Here is a 27,524-nt window from a genome sequence, read left to right on the forward strand (position 1 = left end):
TTTCACATGTATCGAGACCTTATATTTTGCGAACTCAGAAATCCTGTAAATGTACGAAGACTTATCCAGCACTTATTACTCATATCAAAAATCCTCGCGGGCCTCATAAAACCTGCAGACATCCCGCTGATCGTAAAAGAATCCGCGTTCCAGTTATAAGCGAGAACTGTTTCTCGCTCGCAGCATGAAATAATCGCTGGAACGATGTTCGCAGTGCCCGCGTAATAAACTCCGCGGGTTTCTAAGGCTTCGCGACAGCCCGCGGACGGGAATCACACGTCACGGTGATCGTCGCGATCCGTCATCCCTTTGTGCATCCCGCGGCGTCATTAACACCGCAACGCTACTTTCGCGGAGTTTGTTTAAACGTCGAATCGCTGGCAACGACAAAGGGGGCCGCGCTTCGGTACACGTGTGCGTCGTATGTCTCTCGGATATAAAATCCTCGCCGCGTAAACATTCCCAAGCGAGTGTCCCGACATCTGTTTCTTACCCCGTTCTGCGGCTCGATCTCGCCGTGCTTGATCACGTGCCAGAAGCGACAGTTTACACGCGGCTTCGCGAGCCGCCCGATGTCTTCTTGCCTTTAACGATCCCCGGCTAGATCGTCTCGAGTGCAATCGACTTAACCCGCCGTTTGGTTTCGTATCGAGAACGGTTAGGGTTGCAATCGGACCGAGTTCGTCGAGGCTGACGCCGCTGAAAGGACGTCAGGCCTGTCAGACGTTGACGTCGGCCGTAATAATCCACGACTTTCGGGCTCCAACAGCCCGGACCTGCCGCCCGTCAATCTCTGTCCCGTGGATCTGTATTTTCATAAGTCTGCCCGCGAAAGCAAACACCATATCCCCGAACTCTCCGAGTGCACCCTCCGACGGCTGGAACCCCCTTTCGAGATTCCTCTCTCGATCACAATTGTCGGGCCAACCCGACTATCGAGGAAATCCTTTCTTAAGGGCCGGTGTCGTCCTCGAATCTCAAGACGATATTAATTCCGCGTTGTTCCCCCACGGAAATATTTTTCCCGTGGTTTCCGTCTCCTGGAAACACCGCGGCAAGGAGGACTGCTTAATTCTGCTCTCGTTTTCCGGAGGTCGGACCCCGGAGAATACTACTCCAGTAATTAGCAACCTTACTTCGTCATCCCATTCTTTAATTCATTTGCTGTACATTCGACACATAAGCGGTTTAAAGCCAAAGTGGTGTAAATCAATATTCATTAAACGAACCAAAAATCTCTGTAACTGCCGGAGTGTTTAAAATTATTTTCACAATAGCGAACTTATGTCTAATTCTGATCTAATATCTATGGAGTTAATAATGACACGCGAGTGGATATGAAACTTTTCAGAGCGTAGTTTCTCTGAAAAGATCGAATGAAACGAAAGTGATCTCCTCGAGAAATTTGTCGAATTACCGGAAAATTTTGGAGCCCGTAGAAAGGGGTAGGTCGAGGCGTGACGCGTCCGTCCCTCGGTGAATACCACTGACTCATTGCAATTTAAAAATTACTCGAAATTCCGGGCACACCTAAGATGCCATCTACCGTGAAATTCCAGCGAGCCAACCCAAAATCAGCGAGGTATGCCGGCCGCGAGACGTGCCATAACGCTTTAATTGTCTTTCGGTTATGTTAATACGTCGACAATTTCATCAGTGGCATGCGCGTACCTAATGGATCTGTGGATAATTGGAAGGGAGGGGTCGCCGGGGTTCCAGGGAGGTAACGGACCGATGACAATGCCATAACGCAAGAGGGTTTTCGCGTAACGATTCTCCACTATGGACGAGATTCCCCTCCGCTGAATATGTTCCCGCCTAGTGTTCACGGTTGTTTCATAGTTCTCTGAACATACGAGTTCAGTTATGCACACATTTCGGCCTGACTGTTATTCCTGTGTGAATTAGTTTGCATATTGATCCTCGTTTTAACATTTTACTGGATTGGAAATGCACATGCGGGAAAAAATGCACCATGGGGACAACGTTTGCAAAACTCACAGGGTTCTCTCAAAAGCAATAAAAAAATTTGTTAACTTCCATTAGTCACAGTCATTTTCGCTTATCATTCCATTACAGAATTACTCAATTTTTTAGTTTCATTTAGCTGCAATTCATAACGACAGGATGTTTGCTAAAATTTTGATTACCGTTCAATAAAATGTACAAGATTGCCCTTCCTCTGATTGCTAATTGCACAATCAACGATTATTAATTTTCATCTGAAAGCGTTGTTTTCCTACTTTTAACGTCTGACTAAAACATTCGCGTTCTACTTTAAAGATTACCAAACTTTTGTTCAAACTCATGAACACAGGGAGTATTTAGTCGTGAGAATCTGTTAGTGGAACCTGTTAAGTATTAATCTCCGAAGCAGGAAGGAAATGAGCGAATCGAGCGCTGCACTGAGCACATCATTCTCAAAATAAAGTGGCCTTTTTGCCCGCTTTCCCACGCACTGTATTAGGTGATTCATGTAACTAAGTCAGGCCATAGTTCTTGTCTAAGTAGAGGAGCAAAAAATGGGAGGGATATTGTGAGCCATAGTCACACATTGACTTCTGCTGCTGGCGCTTTTTATGGCCGACGTACTCATCCTGTTATAATTGCATTTTTCTCTGAAAGCGCTTTATCCGGTGTCAGCACAGTTTCTCTTAATCGGTACCTAGAAAAATTAGTTTATATCGCTTACCGACAATGTCGATTTTATTTTGTTTCAAAACCAAGAATTACAAACTTCATATTAGAAGAAAGACCTTTGATGTTTTTAAACATGACGAATATCTGCTACCTAAATCTCCAGAAAAATCTCATTATTTCCCACATCCCTGATTAAAATAATCAAGAAACGACTTCACACCATTACCATGGAACCGCAATAAAAAGGGCCCAACATTCTCAAGCTCGTCGGTTAGCTACCAGGCCCAAGAATTCAGAGCATGCCCCGTCCCTCTTGCCGACGATATCGCGAGTCGGCCATGTCGAGGCTTGTGCACGCGAAGCGAGGCGAGGCGAGGCGAGGCGTGCGTCGTCGCGTGGCGTTGCACCGGGTCGGTTCCATCCGTGTGCACGCACTCGAATACGCGAAACCGAACGCGTGTCCCCTCTCGAGGTGCGTGCACGCGCGGCTGTGTGCGTAGCCCCGGCGCTACGCGTGCAGAGACTACTAGGCCCGCGCAGAGCGACCAGACCGCAATCCAACCGACGTACAACATGTTTATGTATCGCAGGCAACATTAACATTGCAATTTATGCGCGCTTTAACTGCCCCGCAGCCCTTCCAGCCGGCCCTCGTGCTCTCCACGAGCGGCTGGCCCGCTTAACACGACCGCGAATTTATCAACGCGGTTCGACGCACAAGTTCACTCACCGCAGGAGGGCCGACGTCCCTCCTCCACGCTCCTACCCGGTGCTCTAGCTTTCGTCGGATCAACACCGTTTATATTTTGCCAATCGTTACTTATTGTCTACGATCGCCACGGGCCGCCGAGCCCTCCGAATCCGCCCGCTAGCGTTCGGGCAGAAAGCCGTTCACTGAAATTATACAAATTTAATTTAGTCGAGGTTTACGACACAGACTTGTTTGCTATTACTTAGAGAAAGCCTTTCCTTGATACGCTTAGTTCTCTACTACTTCATTTCGGTACCAGGAGAAAGGATTTCTTGCGCCTCAATAGCAGTGACGTATCATGAACCTCGTAATCTTCCACGATCAGTCTTGCAGGTTTCTCGTAAACCTGCACGCCGTGTGACCCAATGACCTATCCTCCACCTCTATGGTGAATAAGTTGAAACGGACTAAAGGAAACGGAAAAATGCCCTTGCCATTGCCAATTTTCAAACAAAAAAATATTATTTTTCCTTTACGACTTCAGGTAGGATCACTGCCCGGTAGCTTGTACCACAATTTCGGAAACCCCGTGTATATATGATTACTAGAATCTAGAAGCACATACATGAAATAAAAATTTTAGGGAAAAGAATTACATGTGACAAGAATGAAATAAAAATGTATTTTCTATTTAAAGAATTCCCATAAGTCGACAATAAAATAGTACTGTTTCTAACTTTCTCTAAAATATTCACTGTTTCACATTTCCCTCACATTTTTGTTATAAATGCATAAAATCCGCAATGTAACTATTATAAAATATTTTTCCACCACTCGAATCCCCCATGGCTATACATTTTTCTTTTACCTGATTATATATTTGGTATGCATATGTACCCATTATATCCGAGAACATAAAATAATGAATGGCTACACGAGGATTAATTCCGACACGTATCTGTTGCTCCAAACGGAACATCACTTTCGGCACGATACGGCTCTTCGAGATTCCTTCTCGCGTGTTCGGATCGGCTGATGGGCGGATTTGTACGCTTTGAATATGTATTTGTAGAGATGGCAGGGCTCAAGGGTGCACGGAGAATGGGTAAGAGGGTCATTGCGGATTTGAGGATGTGGGCGTGATGGAATCTGTTGCTTGCTCTCCGACCCCTTTTGAACCCGAGATACTTGCGGCGTGATTCGTTTTTGATTTTCAACGTAATAGTTGCGCTTGCAGCAAAGTTTACCGTTTCGTAGAACTTTATTACATCGTGTTTCTGTCGGGGTGGAAGGTGGGAGGTGCGTTTTGACACAAGGGTTCTAGATGAATGGAAATTTTCTACCCAAAACTTTACTGTAGCAAGCTACTGCAAATATTCCAGCACATTTCAGCGAAGCTCGTGCAGTTTTGCTTATCTTTTCAATTCCGTCGTGTTTTGAAATTGCAAGTGGCTTTTATTATAGAAATGAACAGAAGTCAGCAGAAAGGTAATGGTGGATTTTGAACAACAACTTTAAAATGCTACAACTTGACTTTAAACTTTAAGTTGAAATTAGAAAAATGATTTTAAAGCACTCGGATTGAGCAATAAACGAAATTTAAAATAACGCACAAACAAATATAAACGCTGCTTATAAAACAGAAAGCTGAACAATTCGACCATTATCTGCACATCAATATGTCGAGTGAACGTCTAGCAACTATTATGATTGTAAAATGAAACACAATATATAAAATGGAACTCGACTTACGGCAGTCCGGATAATCGAGATTTTACTCTATCGTGAATTAAAGAAGCAAATATGGTCCAAACTGCGCCGTGTTTGGTATCATTTCTACCAGAAAAACGTGGCGAACGTGTTCACAAAAGTTTTTTAAAAGAAACAATTAAAGACAAGACATTAAAGTGACATTTTTCTCATCGGAGGAGTCACAGGGCAATTATGGTCCGGCTTGATTATCATTAACCGAAGCGGCGCAATAAATTCGAATTCCAGTTGGGTTCGCGCCGCGCCCCATCGGGGGTCTAACAAAAACGTTTCCAGGCTCTCTCTCTCTCTCTCTCTCTCTCTCTCTCGCTCTCTCCCCGCCCAGTCCATTAAACATTCCGCCGCCTCGCCGGCCGGATTTATTTCTTTCTAAAACTGTTATGTATATCGCATGTACATAGACCCCGAAACATGTAACCCGGGCCGAAACAGCGCAACCCCATCCATCTTTCGGGTTCCGCCGGAGTTCGCGTGGGTGGGGAGGGTGCGAAATACGTTTCGCAGACGTCGGGTTCGAGCTCGATTTCACGAACGAGTACCTGAGAGCCTTTCCCGGGCAGAACTCTTACCGGATACTTTGCAAGTTTCTCGGCCTGTTTACCTGACACGAGGGTGACTCTACGGCCTGCCTTGCTTGCCCTGTGCTCTGCTCGCCTGGGTATCCGAAGTCAATGGGATGGAAAGCGACCGGCGCGCGGTGCAGAAATCGAGTAGAAGCCCGTGGTTTAATGCGTGGCAACCCGCTACAAGAACCCGAGGCAACGGGATTCCTCTGCGGTTTTTATCGGCCGCCCCAAACGCACAGAGCCCTGTTACCACCGCGAGAATTATGGTCTCGAGTGTAAACAAGCGTACCCTGCCATGTAAGTACGTGCCTTCGAACATCTCTCGTAACTTCGATGAGAAACTAAGGCGAACAACCTGTCTGTTCGGGGCATTGTGCCCCCAAACTTTTCGACTCATGGCTTTTTTACAGCTGCCAAACGCCTTGCAACCCCTCCCTGTTCTAACCTCTGACGTACCACATTTTTGGTCATATCTTCCTTAACACTAGATTAAACGGATTTTTATTACAGTACTTGTATGTGTGTTCAACGAAATTTTACCGATTAAATTTAATACCTGTCATTGCGACTAGTTCTTACTATTACTAACCCTTGTAAAGCAGCCATGGCTAGGTCCATTCAAATCTTTACCCATTAATCTTTTTTTACATATTTTTCAACTTATTTCTTTAAAATCAATGTTGATCTTATTGGATCTAATAGAAATAGCTTACAAGTTGAACTGGATAATACAAAATTAAAATTTAAAAGGATCTTAAAAAGGTAAGCAATAACAGTCAACGTGTTGCATGGAAGAAAATACTAAGAATAAATTCTGTAGAATCTAATTCTACTGTAACATCTAATTTTCTCAGAAATATGCACGATAAGCCCTCATCTGTGAAAGATTGATATTGCGTCTACTTGGTAGACACAGCAGCCCCGCAGGAATAAGCGAAAGCCATCGTTCCTTATAAAAATCGGGGAAATTAAAAATAATAGTGGTGACCCGGCAGGAGAACACTTTGCGACCCTCCTGGGAGCCCCAAGTCTAGAGAGTCGAACCCAGGATAACGGAAGTTCGAGATAACCTTAATCTCAGCGGGGTTTACGAAAATGTATTAAGATCGACAGTTCCCCGATCGGTCTTCATTCATTTTTCCTGAATCGGCGTCTGGCGGTCAATTACGCTTAATTGAGAGTGGAAAGACTTTCGGCGACGATAGAGCTTGAATATTTGAACGTTTCCGTCGAGTGTCGTCGAAGGGATCGCCGAGGGTACTCACATATGTCTATAGACAGTCCTCCGGAGGTGCAGAGGATCAGTAGGTAGAAGGCGAGGCGCGTCTGCAGGTAGCCCATGGTGGCGTCGATGGATGGCTAGCCTGTGGTCATCGAACTCTCATAACCGCTTCTGTAACAAAGGCCACAAACGATTCTTCAATGAAAGAGTCCAACCGTTTCACAGTCTAATCAAAGCAATTCTAAATTATTTCAATCCACATCAAATCTATAATAAAAGATGTCAAAAAGTATATTCTACATGTCATATTCTAATATCTTTTTAATAATTATGTTGCACGAGCCAATTTATGTTGAAGCAGCCAAATATGAACCAGTTCTTCGGTTGGGCCGAACTTACAATTTCTATCGAATTAGTATAATTCAGAAGAATATTTTTCTTCTGAAAGATGTATAGCTAAATCAAACCCAAACATATTTCAAAATTAATAAATGCTATTAATAAGGCTCCAAATATTTTTCTTTCCCATGACACATGATTCGATTTAGCCCCGGAGAATGAGACACTTTTGTAATCTCCATTCTGACTAACAAAAATACAATTCTTATTAAAGAATAAAGTATATCGTTCGAAATGGTTGAACATATCGAGAACGTTTAAAAATTGTCTTGAAAAATGTGTGACATTGTTTGTATCGTAATTCATGTTTCTTTAAAAAACGTGTAGAATTTTGTGCGTCATGGAAAAGTGATTTCAAAAACTGTATTCTCTAGATCAGTGATAGGATCCCTCAAACGCATGCTTCTCCCGCCAACCTTTCTTGTTTCAATTGAGATTAGAATGCTCATCCCTGCTCTAGATTATCGTCACAATCACTCCTCGAAATTGAGTATTTTATTTCGCGCGTGTCAGATGAAGTTCTTCTGAGTAAGGTTTCTTCACACATGCGTTACATCCTTCTCCCACACAACTGAAACTGTTATCACCGAGTTTGAGCTACTAATTCCTCGGCTCGCTAGTTAAACCCGTGGCAAACAAACAGTTGGCACCGTGCCATGTCGGGCTCGCTAAACCGTCGAAAGGTTAACCATCGAACGACCAATAAGAAACCGATAAAATTGTGCAAACCGTGGGTCCGTCGGTCGTCCGGGGTAGGAAGCAATTAAACGTAAGTTCCCGGAGCAAGAGTACGAGGAGGATACGTGGAAGAGGGACGGAGGGGCCACGTCGAGCGTAGAAAAACAGGCTGAAAACGGCCGTTTCGGCCTCCCCCGTGCTTTTCGCCGGTGTGAAATGGCGCGGCTCTTGTACCGGACAGATATACGACCGGTACAACAGCCACGGACAAAGAGCTACATTCACGCCAGCAACCATTACGCGTCATTATCGAGATTAGGATCGGGAGTTCGGGCTGCGAGGTGGAAGAGAGAAATAGAGAGCGAGAGAAAGAGAGACGCGACGAGAACGAGAGACGAAGAAGAGCAGAGATAACCGGAGAGAAAGAGAGACGGAGAGGAGGAATGAAACGGAGAACGCCGCGGGGACCTTCGGCTGGTTGTTCTTCTGTTCGACGAGGTGGTGTGGAGCGGATGCTGATGGAGGGTGGGCCACGAGGAGAAAGAGGACTGCACTTTATTCATGGTGGTGCCGTCGTGGCGCATCCAAAAAAGCAAGGAGCAGATTCCGGACGGGGGGCGAAGGTGGGGGATGAGGGGAGCATAGGCGAGCCTTCACTTTTTGGCTAATTAACGGCAGTTTCTCCGACTACCGACTACTCCGCGATGCTTATCTGGGGAAGTTTAGGGTACCTCGTTATTCAGCGGGCCGTGAAAAAATCCCAGAACCGATGACGCGTTTCTTGCCCGGCCCCGTGTATATCGGGTCGCCATCGCGAGCTGCCGGGGCCACCGAACCTCCAAAAAATCCGAAACGCGCGATTCTTTCGAGAACCGCGGTGGAAAGGGATTTTAATGAAGCTGTCCCGGAGAGGTTCCACGGTTCCCCGAGTTTTTGAGGCCAAGGGGAAACGGCATGCCGAATGGGAAATTCCATCGGGTAACCGATGAATGAGTCCGCGACAGCTCCATGGAGCCGCGTAATCGATTAAGTGGCTGAATCGGATTATCCGACCGGCAATTAAGATACCGTTCAGCATGAAGCGGTTACGTCGGTACCGGTGTCTGGAATAGCACGATCACAATGCCGAGGATCGATTAGTCGACGCAGTAATTAAGGTCATAGGGTGCATCCGTGCTTGAGTTACTCACGAGAGCCTGGCGGACCGTGTCGCAGACGGAGTCGTTCCCGGACTGCTTGGATTTATCGTGACGCGTGATTAATCATTGGTCACGTGGACCGCGTGGAACGCGTCGCGGTTAACCCACCGTTGGATTCCCTAATATCGATCCCGTCTGATTACCAGCGGGTCCCGTTGCCAGTTCACAATCATTACCGAGCAAGACGGCCCCGATTCGAACGTTTCTTCCCCGCGATATTTCTCGAGCTGTTCTTCGCAGTCCCGTAATTCAGCTAGAGCCACTCGGGGAGCTATTCTAGAGGGTTACACCGGACTCTATATAAATTTCGATCGCGGATCCACTGTATATCGAGCCCGATAGGGCCGGCTAGAGGGTGAGTTTATAGTTGTTGGTCGAAACGGACCATGGTTCGCGCGCTATTTCCAGCATTGGCGCCGACGTTACGTCCCCTGTAAATCTACCCCCGCGATACCGCCTGGGAACGGAGAAATCACCTGGATTTAGTGGCTCGTTTGTTCTTAGCTTCCTACGATACGCACACTGCCATCTTTCATCCGCTGAAACACCACGGACGCCGACTTTTACCGCGGACCGGCTACATAAAGTACCACTGTGCCCGGCTCTGGACGCTCCATTTCCACGGCATTCGCCTTTCCCTTCCCTTTGAATAAGTCATCCTTCGGCTGTCCGATTCCTCTCTTTCTAACATATTCGACGACCCGATACACCACCGACCGCCTCGCGATAAATAACTGGCTTGAGGGATCGCGAAAACAAGCCACAGCTGCGGAATAAACCCTTTCTTGTAGATACCGGAAAAGTTCATTTTGTGAACTTTCTTCGAGGCCACATTTCAAACTCCTGTATGTTTAACTGTTGCTCAGTTACGGCAGAAGCGTGACATATATGAATTTCTTTTCATTTTTTTTTAAATAAAATTCTTTCTGGTTCGAAGACTGTATTCTCAAGCAATTCTAATATCTTTCCCATTTTATAATATTAATAACTGTGGGAGATAGAGTGATTTTCTCAAACAGCAAATCTGAATTAAAAAATTACTATATTATGTAATTCAGTGGGTTCAAATAATAAAATTTCAACTTCACGCTTACATGAAATTTTCGAATAGTCCTTTTGAAACCGATAATCTACAGTCAAGAATTGCTTAATTATCTAAAAATCGACAGTAATATGGTTCATAATCCAGTAAATTATTTGTATTATTTAAAAGATAACGATCGAGCTTCATTTAAATACAGTTCAGTCATTAAAAAGTCTAGGCAGGCAAGGTGTTAACATTCGCAGTCGAGCAACAATTTTTCCAAGCCTGCATCTTAATATTTTCTTGGTTCGTTGCGCGTTATGGCAAACCCGGCAAATTCATTATTGTTTGCTACACGAAAGGGCGCAAAGAAATTTTCCGATGCGAATCATTAAGTAAAGTTTTCCGAGGGAGCTTTCGTACCGCGCGGTACAAAGAGAAAAATTTTTCAATTACAAGGGCAGCATGCGAACAGAATGACTGGGAAACGGCATTGTGGAAATTTAATCGTATCCAGATATTTACACGCCGGAAAGTCGTAAATTTCCAAGCAGCTGTGTTGAGTGCGCGAGTCGACCCCCGCCCCTAATTTAGATGCAATTAAAATTAAACAAGTTCTTCTGCGCTTGAGAACGTTTGCACGGTCGTTTTATGGAGGAGCCGCGATTTTCTTGAAAAGACACGCTCCGGTAATGGAGGCCGGGGTTGGTGGGGGGTTTAGGGGGTGCGCAGTACTTGCATACAGGCATATAAACGAGCGTACACCATTGCATCCCTCCCGCGTACTACCGGCGTTTCTGGATCGTTAACCGGAGCTCGTCGAGAAACTCTCGAGCGCAGGCGAAAAATTTGTATCCAAACTAGTTTCCGTGCACTCTCGAGTGGCTTCGCTCCCGTGAAAAATATAGCGAGACCCGCCATCGATAAATCCCAAAACGACGGATCAGACGCCGCAAGTTTTTCAATATATAATTTCCAGCCAGCTGGAAAACCGCTGCACTATAATTTTCCCGTTCACTGCGAGAGCACAACTGATCCTCCACCGAAATCTCTAATGGACATTATACTCCATGAGATACTTATGATTTTTCTACAATACGTACATATACTTTAAGACCTTTCCACGTTTCGACTTCTATGTTAATATATGCAATGGAGGGGGCATGCTTAGTTAAGAATCTAAAGAAATGTGAATTTGGGAATTTTTTCGGAAAAAATTAATTGACTTTTTTTAAACGAGTACTTTAACTGAAAGTACACACACTGTGCTACGTATAGTAATTTATCTGTTGCAAAATCACTGAAGGTTTCTTGGTAAGATCGAATTTTATCGAAATGGAATTCAACACAAAAATATGGTTTTTCAACGTATAAATTGTTTGTGAACTAAAAAGTAGTGTATATTAAAACAAACCATCAATCGCCCACTAAATAAAATTGACAGAATTTTCCAGAATTTTTTATTTCAGATGATGCAGCTCTGTGAAATTATGCTCACCGCGTTTAGGGAAATAGCTTCTGGGAGAAAAGCTGATACTCTGGCATTTGTTAATATTCTGCAGTAAAAAAATGGCCACAGGCTGTAAAATCTATGTAGTTTTAAACAAGAAATTCGTTATAAAAGAATCTTTTTTATTGTTTCGGAAAAAATTCCTAATCATCTCACTTTTCTCACACAGTTAACTAGATATGAAATGACCAAAAGAACGAAAGGAAGAATTTCTACTGCAAGAAGAATCATTTCAACATTCCACCGTTCTAGTATATTAACTGTTAGTAACTCTGAAACGAGTACTTTCTTAATTGCCTCGGAGGTCGACACAAAGGGACAGTCTCCGACGAGGCAAGCTTATCAAGATGATTAAAACGGTGCGATTCAAGGAAGTGCGTCAGCTAAAAAGTACATTTCAGGTCACGCCATAAATCCACGATTCTCCCACAGCATTTTGCTACAACAACCCCAGTAATACTAATGAGCTCTCGATTAGATCACAGCAAGTATCCGGACTCTAATGGCCGGCTCTAATGGACGTCTGCGACGAGCTTTCGATCGAAGGAACGGCAGGATTTCGTCGAAACAGAAATATAAATCCGCGGGAAATTCCGAACGCTGTTCCGGGGGGAGAGTTGGGAATAATTAATTTTAATTCCGGCCCAGGTGAAACAGTCCGTTTCCGCAGCGGGAAAACGCGCGGTTTCCAGCCGGAAGGGATTTACGATGCCGGTGGAAAGAATTAGTCGCGCGTGGCGTTCTTTGAGCGGCTGTTTCCATCGTGCGGCCGCATAAATTTGCGCGCAAGTTCGCGGAAAGACGGGGCAGCGCGGCCGCGCGCGCTCCTCGAGTGCCCAGGCAAATTAAAACTCAACGAAGTCGTCCTCCCGTAATTGCCGGGGCGCGCCGCGACTTATTTTCGTAGACCCTCTCGTGGCGACGCCGACGCCCGATGTCGACGTCGACGACGACGCCGACGGCTCCGACGACGACGGCAGAGAGAATTCGCGACGCGGGTGGGTCCGCGCGCGCACACCGTCGTCGTCGTCGTCGTCGTCGCTTTAATACTTGAACGCCAAGGCGGAAGGTGGAAACACGTGTGCGCTGGAGGGACCTCTTTCCTTTCACCCTGCTCAGCCAGCCGACGAGTAATAACTCCTCCAACTAATTCCGGGATTCTCGATGGAAACGTTTCTGGAAGATCTATGAATCCAGCCCCGCGCGGATTCCCTTATGGTCCGGGGGATCGGATTCGACTCGATGCGCTGTAGACCCTGCTTCAACTTTTATGGGCACGTTATGCGTCCGAACGGATTTCTAGACTTTTCTCCTAATTATTCGTTCGGAAAGTTCTGCGGATGTTTTGCAAAAACTGACATTTCTGAATCTTACCTGATAATTTAATCGGTTACAATTCCCACAAAGGCGAAGGAATTCCATTACCCTTTGCGGTCCAAATTGTGCAATTTAATTGAGAGGTGTAACATCAAAATAGGCTAGGTGCAGTATAAATGAATACTTGAAATGAAAATTTAAATGTATTGCTAACGACACATTTGTTTGATAATTGACTTAGGGATACGATCACTTTTGTTACTAACCAGCAGAATTATATTTGCATATTTACCTCATTAACTCGTTCGCGAAGGTTAGTCAAATTAATTCGATATATTTTTTTGTGTGAAGTACACAGCATAATATTCAGACAGACTATGACTTTCTTCTACTAAACTGTTTCAGTACTTCATGAAAGGAGTACGTTGCATTTAATTAAGATATTTTAATAATGAAGGGAAACAGTCAATAAAATAGTAAAGAATAGAGTCACAACTTCCGAATTTCGATGAGAAATTTTTAAAGCTAATTAAGGAGAAATTAACCTATGATGAATGTACTCTCGACAGTGTATTTTGGTCGCAGTGCCAAGGCAAACTTTGAGTTGAACGGTCGGTTTTTGAACAAAGTATAGTTTGAAGCATCGAGGTTTCGAGGTAAAAATAATACATGGAGGAACTTTAATTCATTTTGTGCACAACAAACTTTCACACGACGCGATAAAAAGTTTGTTGCACTAAAACCGTCCTACTGAAGTAAATAAATTAAAAGTTATTTTTACTACAAACAATCCTCCGGAACTAAACAGAATTAGCACGTTGAATGCCGTGAGAGTTGCCGGACCCGCGCTATTTCATTGCTTAAAAACGATTGCCATCGAATTAATGCCACAGAGTATTAATTTATTAACCTTTTGCCCTAACTATTTTAATTCGTAAACCAAACATTTCTTCCGACCCAGAATGCTTCCATTCCATATTTTTCATTATATGCGTATGAAATGGATACAATTTACTCATGCGATACTTAAATTTTTAGTAATCAAATATGAACAAGTAAATTAAATATTTTTAGTTATCAAATATGAACAAATTTAATAATGTAAAAAATATTTTCAATATTCATATATCAATTTTTATAGGCAAAATTAAAAAATTGATTGCAAAGACTCTGTACATGCGTCTTCTATGGCAGTATGTGTAGTCTTTTTAAACAATTTTTGTAATTTTTTTTTTTGTTCATTTACTGCTACATGAAGCACATAGAAGCAGTCCTTTTAAATAGTTTTTTTTTAATTTTGACAGACTGAAGTTTACGGTAGATGAAACTTGCGTGAAACTTACAAAAGTTCGCGCGTTAAAAATTAATTCTTTTCCTCTTCCAGTTCCGACTGTGTCATAAGAATGAAATCAGTTCCCGTCAATCACATTAACGATCGATGAACAACGATTGAAATGATGATTCCCCTTATCAGCGGTTGTCGCATCTAGCTGGGTCCTGGGCAATTTCCATAAAGCTAATCGACTTATTCGAATATACATCCGAGTTTGTTTCTACTCGGCGGATCTCATAATTTAAATCGAGACCCGTTCGGAAGGCACTCGAGCCGAGGCTCCCGCGAGCTCTCAAGCCGGAGCGCGGCAATTTAATTTGTTAATTTCATTCCCGCGGCGTATCGTTTCGACTGCGAGAGCCTTTCGAACCCGGGGCTCCTTTGACGACGTCGTCAAAATTCAGATTGGCCTGGTGGACAGGGGCGGAAGGGGGAGGGGGGCAAAGTGGACGAGGCTCGGATTTTCCTACAGACGCAAATAGCATTTCCGCGGAGCGGCGGTGGCGGTCAACCGAGTCACTCACGCTTTACAGTATCTTGCCGGAAATGCAACGAGCGCTCCCCGGTGTACCGACGTCGCAGTACGTCGCCTCGGAGATACGTACAAACAGGTTTTACGGCCGACCTTTCCGTGAAATCAGAAGCAACATCGCTGGTCCCGGACGCATGCCGTTTCCTCCGAGCAGGATCCATAAAATTTACAAAAGCCCACGGGCACTGTGCCCTTTCCACGATTTCTCGATCGCGAACACCAATGAAAACCATACCGATGCGTCGCACAGGCGCGCGGTAAACGCTGCTTTACGCTTTAGAAAAGAAGCGTGGAAACGTTGATCCTCGCACGGAGATCGAGGCAAGACGAGTCAGGGGAGCGTTCGACGCCGGAATCTCTTTGCTTTTTCACGGGTGATCGCGGTCCGGAGCTTTGATCGGCCCCCAGACAGTTCACAAATGGCGGTAATCAAGCATTCTCGTGGGCATCGGCGTTCGCGACGCGAAAAAGAGGAGAGCCGCAAGCACGGCTAATTACGAGGGCTCCCTTTGACTACCGTGTGCTGTTAGCGCGGTCGACGCTGCCGGCGCTGATGTTTATCTTCGAGCGCAACCGATGGCAGCCCAAGATGGCAGCGCATCTCCGGCATTTATTCAGCGCGAAAACCGGTACGCTTCTTCTTCTTGTTCTGCCGATGAACGCGGACGGGAGGAAACGAACGAGTCGCGGGTTCGGCCCCGGGATATCTGCGTCTCGTTCCAAGTCAGGCGACCAGAACACTGTCCGGTTCATCGTCGGCGAAGAGCCGGCCCCGTATTAATTTCGAGCGTAGCTCCGGGTCAGCACTTTGTCTTCCATCGGCCAGCACGCAGTCAAGGAGACTGAACAGCTCGCACCCTAAGCGCGATTCCGCCGCCGGGAACTTAACGGCGACAACCTGGTCGGTATCTAAATCAAGATTCAACGTCGAACCGGCACGGCGCGACTCGGCGTCCAGCCTGTCCTCTTCAAGAACGATCCAACGCGAGGTTGTCTCAGATCTGCTTCGCTCGATTGCACGCCTTTTTCGTAATCATGTACTCTCGCAACCGCTCCACCCACTAAATTATCGCCCGACGGAAGTTTTGATAAGCGGCGACGCGTGAGACGGCTAAGAGACTCCAGTCGCGAGGTTCGAGCTGATAAAGTGGAGCAATTTGTACTTTTCTGGCCGGAGGATCACGCCGGAGTCACGGAAATTTGGAAAGTTTCGCCAGTCGGCTGTAGGATGAGTAATCATCCCTGAACGAAACTCGCCGCGAAGAAACGAGACACTTCTGAGAGACGGCTGGCGCGGTTTGTCAACGTGCGATAGGGCGCTACGAATAAATGAAATCCAAGGAGATTGTGAAATGTCGAAACGATTTTTCGAGGTCTTTTTGTACCAGTTGCAAAAAGCGTACCAAGTCTGCAACATTGATTTGTGACGTTTCCAAATCTGCGAAGTACGAGAAACGTTTGTACTAATAAGGAATAGTGACATTTTTAATTTATTCCTACTTAGGTCACCTTTTAAACGACGAAATATATTCTTCCCTTATTTTGGACTTTATAAAATTACCAGAAATAGAACATTCCATAAGAAGATTTCAAGAAAATTGTTTTAATGACATCCAGTGTTTACTCGATATATGTCCAAAACACGTGTCTATCCACGGACATAATTATGTCGGCCAGGATATATATCCCCATGGCAGTGGGGATAGACTAAACACTAGACATAGAGTAAACACTGTATAAATGTTTTGTGAATTTTCACTTCATCCCTCTTACTTCCCCACCATGAATTTATCTTCACCATCATTATTTGAATAGAATACCATTTCATACAAATAGAGTTACATGCTCAGCATACTATATTTCAATAATAATAATCCGTCTTTATTTAACAGTCACTCTAAACATTGAACCTCTACAAAATTAAAAGGAACAATGAGTTTAAATTGCTAACTGCAAAATGGGAATAAAAAATTGCAACCCCTGATAACTCCAAACGATATTAAGAAAATTTATTGGCTAATCCGTTTGCTCATCCGACCGAACCGCTCTATTACAATTCTTCTAAAGAGTGAGAGATTAACTTAAAAATCACAAGGTGTCCTTAGAAAATCTCCAAGTTGAACGAGCACCTCATTGACTGGTTCCGCCATTGTGCGTCCATCGAGATCCCACGATACCCGTTCGCCAGCCTCCTGTACCGTCGGCTTGGCGGACCGACAGCCTAAAATAGCATCGGAAGAGCACAATGCCGAATAAAAAGTGACAGGTACGCGCGCCGAAGCGGTCCATGTAAAGGGATCCCTTCGTGTAGAAGAGCCGTGTTCCTCGTGGTACTCGTAAAAATCCATTACCCCGGTCTCTTGATCCCTGTCACGGGAGGTATTCGAGGACGATCGAGAGCGGTCAAAGCGCCCTCGGCGTGCTTCTCTCGTTAGGTCTCGGTCGGCTCGGCGGGGGGTGTGTGTCGTTCATAACTCAGCCGAAATATTCGCCCACATTCTGCGCATTAGGATGCACGTAGAACGCGGGGCCAACTTTATCCGAGAATACGGCCGACCTTCTCTCTCTCTCTCTCTCTCTCTCTCTCTCTCTCTCCTTGGCTCTTCTGGCTAGTTAGCGGCCTCCTGGTTGTCGGTGAGTCGGACGCGGTGACGTTACAATAACGCGGCCGACCAAGGTTAACCCTGGCTCGCCAGGTGGAGGAAGGTTGAAGGTAGAGAAGGTGGCGGTGCCGGCAGGAGAAGGGTTGGCTAGCTGGCTGGCTGGCGTCGGCCCTCCAGAAGAGAGTCCGCTGGGGAGGCGGTCGTTGTGTAGCAGGGCCATGAATTATGCAGTTCGCCGGGGGCTAGGGCCTAGCACGATAGAAGAAGAGAATGCCACCAGAGGGGGGAGGCTGTGAAACGGCGTCAGCCGAGCCGGTAACGGGTCGAAAGAGGACGGAGAGAGACCAGCGCACACCTATGCACGGTCCAGAGCCACTTTACCCTTCCCGTTCAGCCGTTCCCTCCGCCGCCACCTGAATTTCTCCACCACCAGCCACCTCCAACTTCAACGTAGCCGCCGCCACCGCCGCCTCCTCCTCGACAGTCGCTACGCCGACACTTTAGCCCGGCCGATTGAAATTTTCATACCGACACGTCTGCCGTTCCAGTTTATGTTCGGAACAAGTGAAACGCTACGCCTCCCGCTCCCTTCCCTCTCCCTTCTCTCTCCCTTCCCTTCACCACTTCTTCTTCGTCTACTTTTTATTATTCTTTTTCGTCCTCTTTCCCTTCCGTCTTAAAGTCCCCCGTCGAAGCTTCTCCTTTTTCAACGCGATTTTACCGAGGAATCAATGATTTCGCGTGTCTCTCGAATCTGTCGTTCTCTTTCTCCTCTGGCTGTCTGTCTTCCTCTCTCTCTCTCTCTCTCTATTTATCTCTTGCTCCGTTTTGTTTGCTCTTCAGCTGCTTTTCACGGTAGACAAACAGAAAGTAACCGAACGGTGGATGCGTGTCGATGTTTCTCGAGAGCACTTCTGCTTCTCTACCTTTCATGCAGATTGCTCGCGGTAGTTCCCCGCCGAACGAGCCACGAGGAGGACTCGGTGATTGGTGCTGAGGCAGCTCGAGAGGATTGATATCTGCGTTCCGCGGTTCGGCCGTAAATTTCGAGCATTGTTTTGTCGTGCGCGTTTCCACGGACCGTAATTGAATTAAGGAAGAGCATCGCGTCGGGGATTGAAAAAGCTTTTCGCTTTCAGAGCCTCCTTCTGTCGGTCGAACGGAATTATATTTAGTTCCGGGATGCTCGAAATTGTTGGAATCATATTTTACGAATCGAACTCGATCAAAGTAAACGTTCAATTACTAGGTGAAATCTACGCGATTCGATACGAATGCTTTTATGGTATATGAAAAAGTACGGGGAAAATTTGGAATAGATTTTTGTTCGAATCATATTGCAATAATTATAATTTCCTGTCTAGTAGAAATTGAAATTAGTTGTTGTGATTTTTTGTTTATGAGCTGGATATCTGTCTGGCCATGATTGTTCCTTCTACTTCTATATTTCTATCGATTTTGAATACATCCTTTCTACATTGATCTTAGTACAATAATTTTTGCTGGCCTTTATATGTCTGTCTGACTACGAATGCCTATTCTACATAACTATTTCCCTTTACTTTGTAATAGATCTTTTATTCTTAATACCCGTACAGTACTTCTTACTAGTCTCCAAATGTTTGTCTGACTACAACTGCCTATTCTACTTATCCGTTTTACTCGATGCTGAGTGTGAACCTTTCTCTTCTGTTTTCGTTACATTCCTGTACTCTACTCTTTTTTAGTTAATTAAAATTAAATCACAGATCTTTCTGCATATATATCTGGCACATAAAAATACGTAAAAGTAAAGTTTTATAACTATTAATACTAGAAATATAATTCCACTGTACATCAATTTCATGATCGATAATAGCAAAACTGTGTGCGAATAAAGTAAGAGAAACGGCACTTGCGTCATTATAAACTCGAACCAGCACGGCATTTAACAAAAATCTGTCCCGAATGGAGAGGCTGAGAAGCGGGAAGCACAGGTGAAAGAGAGAAAGCAAAGAGAAAACACTCGCCCGAGCCCTGCTGCTCCTTTTTCTCGTTAGCAATCAAGGCTTCCTGTTCCCTCTCTCTTCTAATTATCCTTCGTGCGCGAAATATGAGCAACGGATCCGCTCGGAAGCAGCTCCCTCGGCTGCCTTCCCATGCAGATTTCAGTGACGGTCGCTCCAGAGACGGTGCATTAACGAGAGGCTCGATTGGCCGAGGAGAGGAGAGAGGTTGCTGCAGAGCACCAGCAGCAGCAGCATCAGGAGCAGCAACTCGGTCCAGGATGGAGAGGGGGCTCCAGGAATTGGATGGAGCCTCGACACTCCATTGGGAATGGATATCGAGAACAATGCGTATTGCTGACAAGGCGGCGTCGAAGTGATACTCTAACCGAGGACAGAACGCGCCGTTTTATTTCAACCGTATCCCTCGGGGTACGACGACTGCCGGCGCATTAGCTTTTGACGCAAATTAATTATCGATTAACAGCTTCCCGTTCTTTGCTCAATTAATCAACGACTCCGGGGAGAGAGTCGATTGCTCTTTTACCGGCTAATTAAATCTGGCGAGCAATTAACGTCGGCTAACGGCCGCGACTCCTCGGACCGCATCGAACCTCGCGTGTTTCCGCGAAGAGAGAAAAGAAAAAAAAAATACCGCGCAAGTCCGTCGAGAATATATCCACGCATTCGTCTTGCCAGTGGGGCGGTTACGGCGCAATAAAAGATCACCGCGAAGAAGAATTAATGGCCGCGGCTTTCTTTTGTTTTTCACCGCGAAACACGCGCCCGGACGTGCCGCAGATAGACGCGCGATTCTTCCGACACGGTTTCTCGACGCGGACGCGCGTTTACGATCGGTCGTTATTGCGGATGTCGCGAATGTGATAATTTAATTACACGCCGCGACTCATGTCCAACTTTTGCTCTCGGCTATGAGCGGCGCCAACGCTTCGATCCTGACATGTACAATCTCTCAGCAAATTGTCGTCTTTATTTCAGAAAAATTAGAAGCGGAGAAAAACTTGAAGATATACGGATAAAATAAAAATACTTCTAATTATTATCAACATTCATACGGTCGGGTGAAAATTCGCCTATTTTCTGTTCCTATCCTCCCGCTGTAATTTGATGTACTCGATCAATTTACGAAGTTATGTAATAAACATGATCGGTCAAATTGAAATGGCAGATTTGTCTACATTTAAAAATTAATTCTTATGCTAATGCATTCAGCGCAATATTCTTGGTGGGAGTTGCTAATTGTTACCTTTTAACACGTTGTATTTAATAACGTATCTTTGCGAAGCGTCGCGAATTCGCGCAGCAGTCGTGTGAAAAAATGGCCCTGTGCGAACGTGTTAATTTTACGATATTTTTCGGTCAAAATGTAAACCAAGAGTCGTGCAACTATTTTTAAGTAGCGCACGAGGATTAATATATCCGAGTCGAGACGCGGACTGTTGGTCGCGGCGGCATATAGTTTTCGAATTTTTCTCGGTGTGGCCGCGAGAGGGTCATAAAAAATCCCGGCCACGAGCCGCGCGAAACGGAAATATTGTTTCATCGTGTGCGTTTTTAATCCCCGACCGCCCTCGGTTCCCAAACGCCGCGCCGCCACGGGGAACTCAGAATAGTCGCCGAAATACGCAGCTGACGCTCGCAAATTAGCTCGCGGCGAACCGCGGGAAAGCAAACTTTCCGAACTCGCGGGAACGCTGCCGCGTTAAGTCCCGGCCAATGATAGAGACGTCGTAAAGAGGAATTATACGCTCGTTATCTGTTTTCCCATCGATAACGGCCCCGTCGGTATTCTACCGCGAAAATCCCGAAAACTTACGACTCGATGGAAGACGAATGAACTCGACATTTCGAAACTAACAGAAACTGCCACATTATCCGTTTAATGCTGTTAATATGATATTCAGCGGTAGAACCTAAAATTTTATTCATTTCATTTCGAGTGGTATTGTTGCTTTTTTTTGCAGTGTTCGTTGAGCAGAATTTTTATAGAATTCTTTTATTAGACACTAGAAGACCTCCGGTATTTTTATTTGTAATACATATTACCGTGACTTTAACTTTCGGGCAGTTTTATTTTGTCACAGATTTAATATTGGCTGTTCACGTATGAAAATATCTCGGATATAGGTGTGTTTCTTATGCCGATGTAAACATTGAAGTAAAATATTGCTTTATATTAATATAAAATATTACCAGCAATATGTCTTTTATCATTCTTGGGACATATAAATTTATAGGAAAATTCATTGTCAAGCTTAAATACATAAGTTAAAAAGCAAACGGTACATTTCATCGCTTCGAATTTCCTTGAATTTGTGTGTAAACAATTGTCTGAAGCACGTAATAAAATCTGATGCAAATTTTTGTAGTGAGCATTTGATTGTTAAAACTGCATGAACATTCTTTTAATACGTAGGTATTTTCCTAATGGACGAAGTATCACTGATGCTATTACATCAAAGTGCACTTCGCAAAATTGAACGTTTTTAACATTGCTCCATTGTTCCAAATTTATATTTTGCAACGTGGTATTTTTAATTTTTATATTTTACGGTTCGGCAGAGCTCTCCATTAGCTGATTTGAAACAAAAGCTTCGCCGGGGAACGCGGAGATCGGTTCTGTCAAAGGATCAGACGAGCGCCGGGATAATTCGTTATTTGCCGGATCGTGATGTATCGACAAGCGCTCATCGATTATCCGAGAGTTATTACTCGCCGCGATGTCAAAGAAAATGGCTTTCGAACTGGATGGTACATGTGTTCCGCGACGGCGATTAATTATCGAAGAAAACAACGACGAGCCTGACAGAGAGAAAGAGAGAGAAACATCGGGATCGCGTGCGCGTAATCCTGAAAGGAGGATCGAAAAAAGAGCACGATGCTATCTGGAAGACCTCGTTTTGTTAGGGAGCTTCCCCTGTTCCGCCCCGCAGCCGTTCCGCCCTCATAAATCGTTTATTCATGTTTAATGCAGTCCGGTATTCCGACCGCCGCCGAAACTTTTCGAAGCTCTCAGACGGAAATCGCGGATCCGACGGAGGAATCGGTGGGTGGAGACGCGGGAACTTCGAACAAGGGAATGCTTTTGCATCGGCGCGTGGCCTGAAACCGGCTGCAGAAAAAAAAAAGGAAAGAAGAACGTCGGCTGAAACTGAGGAGTCGAATCCTGGGTGCTGGGAGGATGCTTGCCGTCGTTTATCGGCCCATCCTTCGGCCGAAGGGCTCTTCCACGGCGAAAACAAGTACGTTTTACGCGGTGAACGGCGAATATTCGGCGATACTGCAGCGAACGATTTACAAGAATCGTCCAAAATATTTCTGTTATTTTAAGCCGCAAATAAAAATTTATTTGGCTTGCAATTTTACTCTTAGAATAAATTTTTATGCACACATTTTTATGTGCTTATATGCTACAATATTTTCTTAACCCTTTGCAAACGAGTATTTATTAAAATATTGGAAAGAATATGTACTCTTGTCGTTACGATTAAATTATTTTTTTTTTTTTTTGGAAACTTTAAAATGGTCCTGATGTCGCCAATGTGACGAAATTCGTCCTTCGAAGGATTAAACGAAATATGGTCGGTAAATTTACATCTTTGTCGACTTGAGAAGAAAAAATCGAATGCGTGTTAGCGTTTGTATTAATTTTTCTTGTAATGCACCGAGATATCAATCGCCTATAAATATGGATGAGAACGTTGGATGGAATGTTCGCTGAGTCATGGTCAACTACATGGAAGCACAGCACATTTGACCCATTTCCGCGGATCGATGAGGGTGTTTTCTGTGAATTCTTCCATCGCGGGGAGTTCCCGGTCTCGAATATTCACGGCCGGAGATAAGGCGAGCCGGCAATTACCGTATAATTTTATGTTGCCGAGGAGCACGGAATATACACTTCACTTTCGTGATCCGCAACGAGAAGGTCGCGGAGCGGTAATTGGTTTGACCCGGAGGAAACAGGGTTGACGATAATCGTTCCCACAAAGGAGGACAAGGTGAAAGCGAGTAATCTTTGAAAAAGAAGATAACACCTAATAACAATAACGGCAAGAACGAGATCCTAATTGCTCGGCGTTTTATTCCGATCTGTTTGCGACGCCGATAGAAGGTTTACCGATGTTCACGGGCGATTTGCCGAGCGTTCTATCGTTTCCCGATGTAAAATCGGGGATGCGCGCGCGCGCGCGCGATTCAAAGAACGATCCTCGCTTCCCTTAGTGCAAACACCGCACAGCACGTGAGTCGGAGAAGCGGAAATTTGAGAAAAATAGAGAGCCGAACGGAAACGAAACTCGGGGAAAAGAGGGAAAGAGAATGCGCACGAGTGGGCTCTAATCCGTCCTTCAGTGAGCTTAAGCCCATCTTCGTGTACCGTGCTCGTGGAATACCGTTTAAGTGTCGTCCGTCTGGGGGTCCTTCGCTCGAGTAAATATTTAGGAATTTTTGAAGAGCTCCGAATGCCTAAGAAAACAGTTTACTGCTATGGAAAACGAGGGATCCCTACGGGAGTCCGAAAACTCGCCGGGACTCGAGCAGTTTCCTACTAGAATCCTTTCCCCGACGATCAAACACGCTGCGATCGTGCACACGGCCCCGGCCAAAGGAAGAGGAGCGATATACAAAAAAGAACGAAACGGAATGCAACGAACAACGACGGGAACTCAAAGCGCAGGGGCTTCATTTCGAAATTACCGGCGCTTTGTGCCCAACGTAAACGCGTTCAGCGATGTTTTATTTGATCCACGGTCTGCGTAACTCTCAGGTCCCAGACGAGAATGTGCGCAAGTTACGCGGAATGAGAATCGTTCTGATTTTAACGGGATTTTGCTAATTGGCGGACTTACTATTTCGAGGACCACGCCGGGGATCGGCTCGACGAAATTTTGTGCCTGCTCACCTGTAACATAAAAATCTGTTATTAGCGGGGAACTTTTTAATCAATCATGTATACAAATTTATAAATAATAAATATTTTGTTATCGTAGCTAAACGTCATTTTGTCCACCTACTACTACCTAGTCACAGGCCAAATTTTTGTTGTGAATGTAAAAAGAAAATAGCGATGTGTAACTTCCTTCGTTAAAAATAAGGATGAAAATTAAACTCAAAAATATTAATGTGTCAGCACGTAAGTTCAAAATTACTCGGAGATGTAGAGGGTTAAATCTTGAATATGGTAAAAATAGATTTCATCTAAATAGTTCGTCACAGTGAAACTAAAAAGAGTCTTTGATTTTCTAAGAAACAATGATGCTTTTTTTACCGAATTACGTTTGACGAAATTAAATAAGAATGCTAAATTAAGGACTGTAGGCTCCATAGTGTAGAGCAATGGATTGTCTTCAGGCTTGTGTTTTTCTCTTCGTGATTACAGCGAGTGATAAAATAGTTTTGGGCGCCGGTTTGTGTTGCGCACCCATTGAGTCCGAAGGTCGCGATGCGCCCGACGATAATGACGGTAATGCGAGGCACAATAAGACGTCCTCTGACGTTTTAATGAGAAAAGGACGAAGGCCCTCTGGGGCTCATTACACTCCACCATCCCATGAAGGAGGGTTAGGGAGTGAGGAATGATGGGACGCGTGCAAGCGTTCGGCGCGTCTCGATCGTTAAACGGACGAAACGGCTGATAAATTCGCTCGTGACTTTATTTCGCAGCCGAAACAAAATTTCGGACGCTCTCACGTCCGAACTGCCGTTCAGTGGCAATCACCTGGCATTAACCTGCCACCAGTGTCACATTTTTCTTATTAAATCTAGCTCTCGATTTTACACTAAACCTACCATGCACTATGAAAGCAACTGGCCAGTACGGCCTTTTAAAAATAACAACATAATCCGTATTATGAGAAAGATTCTGAACACTAGAACTAAAAATAGGGGTTATCTTTAAATGCGTCCAACTGAAAAATTCAGAAATTATGATTTAATCATTGATAAATTATTAAACTTAATATAGACTGCTTTATACATTATAGCCTGCGCTATAGATACACTATAGATTATTACACTGCTTTGTACATGTATATTAACAAACATTAATGACATCTCCCTCCTATTCTTAACATGGAGAATTCTCAAGTTGATAGATTGAATTTACTCTTTACTATAGATTTTATGAAGCAGTCCACAAAACTTGAGATTTGCATAAAGATCCACAGGGATTATTCTCTGAACCATCTTACGCCTAAATTACGTCTGAACAGAAGACTAGAATGATAGCATGTATCGTAATATCATATCAGTTACGGATAAAATAAATTTCCCAAAAGATTCCAATTGCCTTTCGATCGAGCATAAGTGTTTTAATTGTAACGGAGCGGTAAGATTGAAAGGTATTAAAACTTCGCAGGCTCGAACGTGATCATTGTAACTAAACTAAAAGGGTGCGGGTAGACGAGCGGAACGTTCGTTATTCGAATTGGCTAATGAACGTTTAGATTGGATCACAGAACGTATCGCGGCACAATAATAATTAAAATAGCGATGGCCTGCGCCTCGAAATAACGTTGACTATTAGTCTGGCTTTAATTTGGTAAAATTGCGATTCAAACTTTCATTAGTGGCCGGACCGACGCGAACAGCCGAAAGGGGTGAGTATTCTGGGACGGGGAGAGGGAGGTGTGGCGGGGGTGGGGATGGGGATGGGGTTGAGCGCATCACTGAACCAGAATCATCGAACGGCCAGCGCGAGGAGCAACAGCAATAAACGCTTAATTACATACGATAAGTAATTAAAGCGATTAAAGTTTATAATGTGATACGTGCAATTAGCAACGCCGGCCGTGTAATCGGGATTTAGCGTCGATGAGTGTATCGCGTTACGTTGCCGAGGACCGTGTCTATAAAATTTATAATAACGCTTATGTAACGTTAGCTTTAATCACGCTTCCGACCGCGACACCGCAAGCGTATTTTACGTCGATAGAATTTCGAGAATTTAGTGTCACTAAACGAGCACCAGTTGCTCTAGTAATCGAGTAATACGTCATAGATGCGTCCGGAATAGTTGTTTCAACGGCGAACGTTCCTCAGGGTCGAAATTCACTTATTTTCTATTCCTTTGTGTCGCAAAATTTCCATTTTCTTTCTGTCTGCGTCGCAAGGTGTATTTAATTGTTTCACCCTCGAGGCTGCCTTTTTGGCAAATATTTTCCTTAAAAAACGAGCAAGGCAGGTGCCATATTCGTTACGGGTTGTTAACACTAAACCTACCACGGTCAAACAACCGGTTTTATATTTTCCAATTATGGAAACCATGAAAATTCATTTATGCAAAATAATGGAATAAATTTCCTTGACCGAGCATCCATTAAATTGAAAACTACGGACAGTCTCGATAAATTTAGTGTTGCCATTTTTGCAAGGCAACATTTACCAGATATTTTTAATGCTTGCTAGGTTCACTGTTAACCCTTGTGTCAGTACCCGGATATCTGTGTACCAACTTTGAATTAGTTTGTAAAACGTTCAGGCACGATCTCGTTGATAGATGAATCGTTGTAGACACCCAGTTTCTCGGGCAATTATAATTTACACTCGAGATATAAAAATACAGAAAGAGACAGTATATGCACGCATTAGCGCGAACTCGCTCGTGACTATGAATTTCGTCGCGGAATGTAGGTTTGCCGTCGGTTATTGTTAAATTGCGCGAGAAGCCGGATGCGACCGGGGACCATCCATATTGCATTAAACTAATTAGACGCTCGCGCTTCTACGCACCCTATTTCTTACAATACAAGGTAATTGAATGTCGCAGAAAGTTTCGTATCCCGTGACATGGGTTAATGTCGCATATTAAATTTACGTGATGAGCGGTAACAGCGTCGTTGACATGTCCCGCAGCGCATCGAGTCACGAAACCACGTTCGCCGGTAGAAAAACGTAATGACAACGTCGAGGTGGGTTTAGATAGAGAGAAAAAGGGAGGGAAGGAACGACCGATTCCCGGTGCTCATTGCGATGCAGAAATTCGAACCGTTCCGGGGGAGGCCGGTCTCTCTCTTTCGCTTTCTTTCTCTCGTT

The 27,524-nt window shown here is 44.6% G+C and overlaps 1 protein-coding gene across 2 annotated transcripts in view; it reads right to left on the reverse strand.

Annotated features, from left to right (window-relative positions):
- The window catches only part of LOC143357394 (discoidin domain-containing receptor 2), a 155,821-nt gene that overhangs the window by 38,220 nt on the left and 90,077 nt on the right, over window positions 1-27,524 (reverse strand). Inside the window, exons 2-3 of one of the 2 annotated variants that reach the window (XM_076793856.1) lie at window positions 24,341-24,393; window positions 6,933-7,060 (exon numbers count right to left, since the gene is read on the reverse strand). In XM_076793856.1, the coding sequence (XP_076649971.1) occupies window positions 6,933-7,008 (76 nt within the window). In that variant the 5' untranslated portion in view covers window positions 7,009-7,060; window positions 24,341-24,393. The remainder of the gene's footprint in view (window positions 1-6,932; window positions 7,061-24,340; window positions 24,394-27,524) is intronic. The other variant, XM_076793857.1, reaches the window with a different exon arrangement.

This window comes from Halictus rubicundus, chromosome 9 (assembly GCF_050948215.1).
Source record: "Halictus rubicundus isolate RS-2024b chromosome 9, iyHalRubi1_principal, whole genome shotgun sequence".
Lineage (NCBI taxonomy): Eukaryota > Metazoa > Arthropoda > Insecta > Hymenoptera > Halictidae > Halictus > Halictus rubicundus.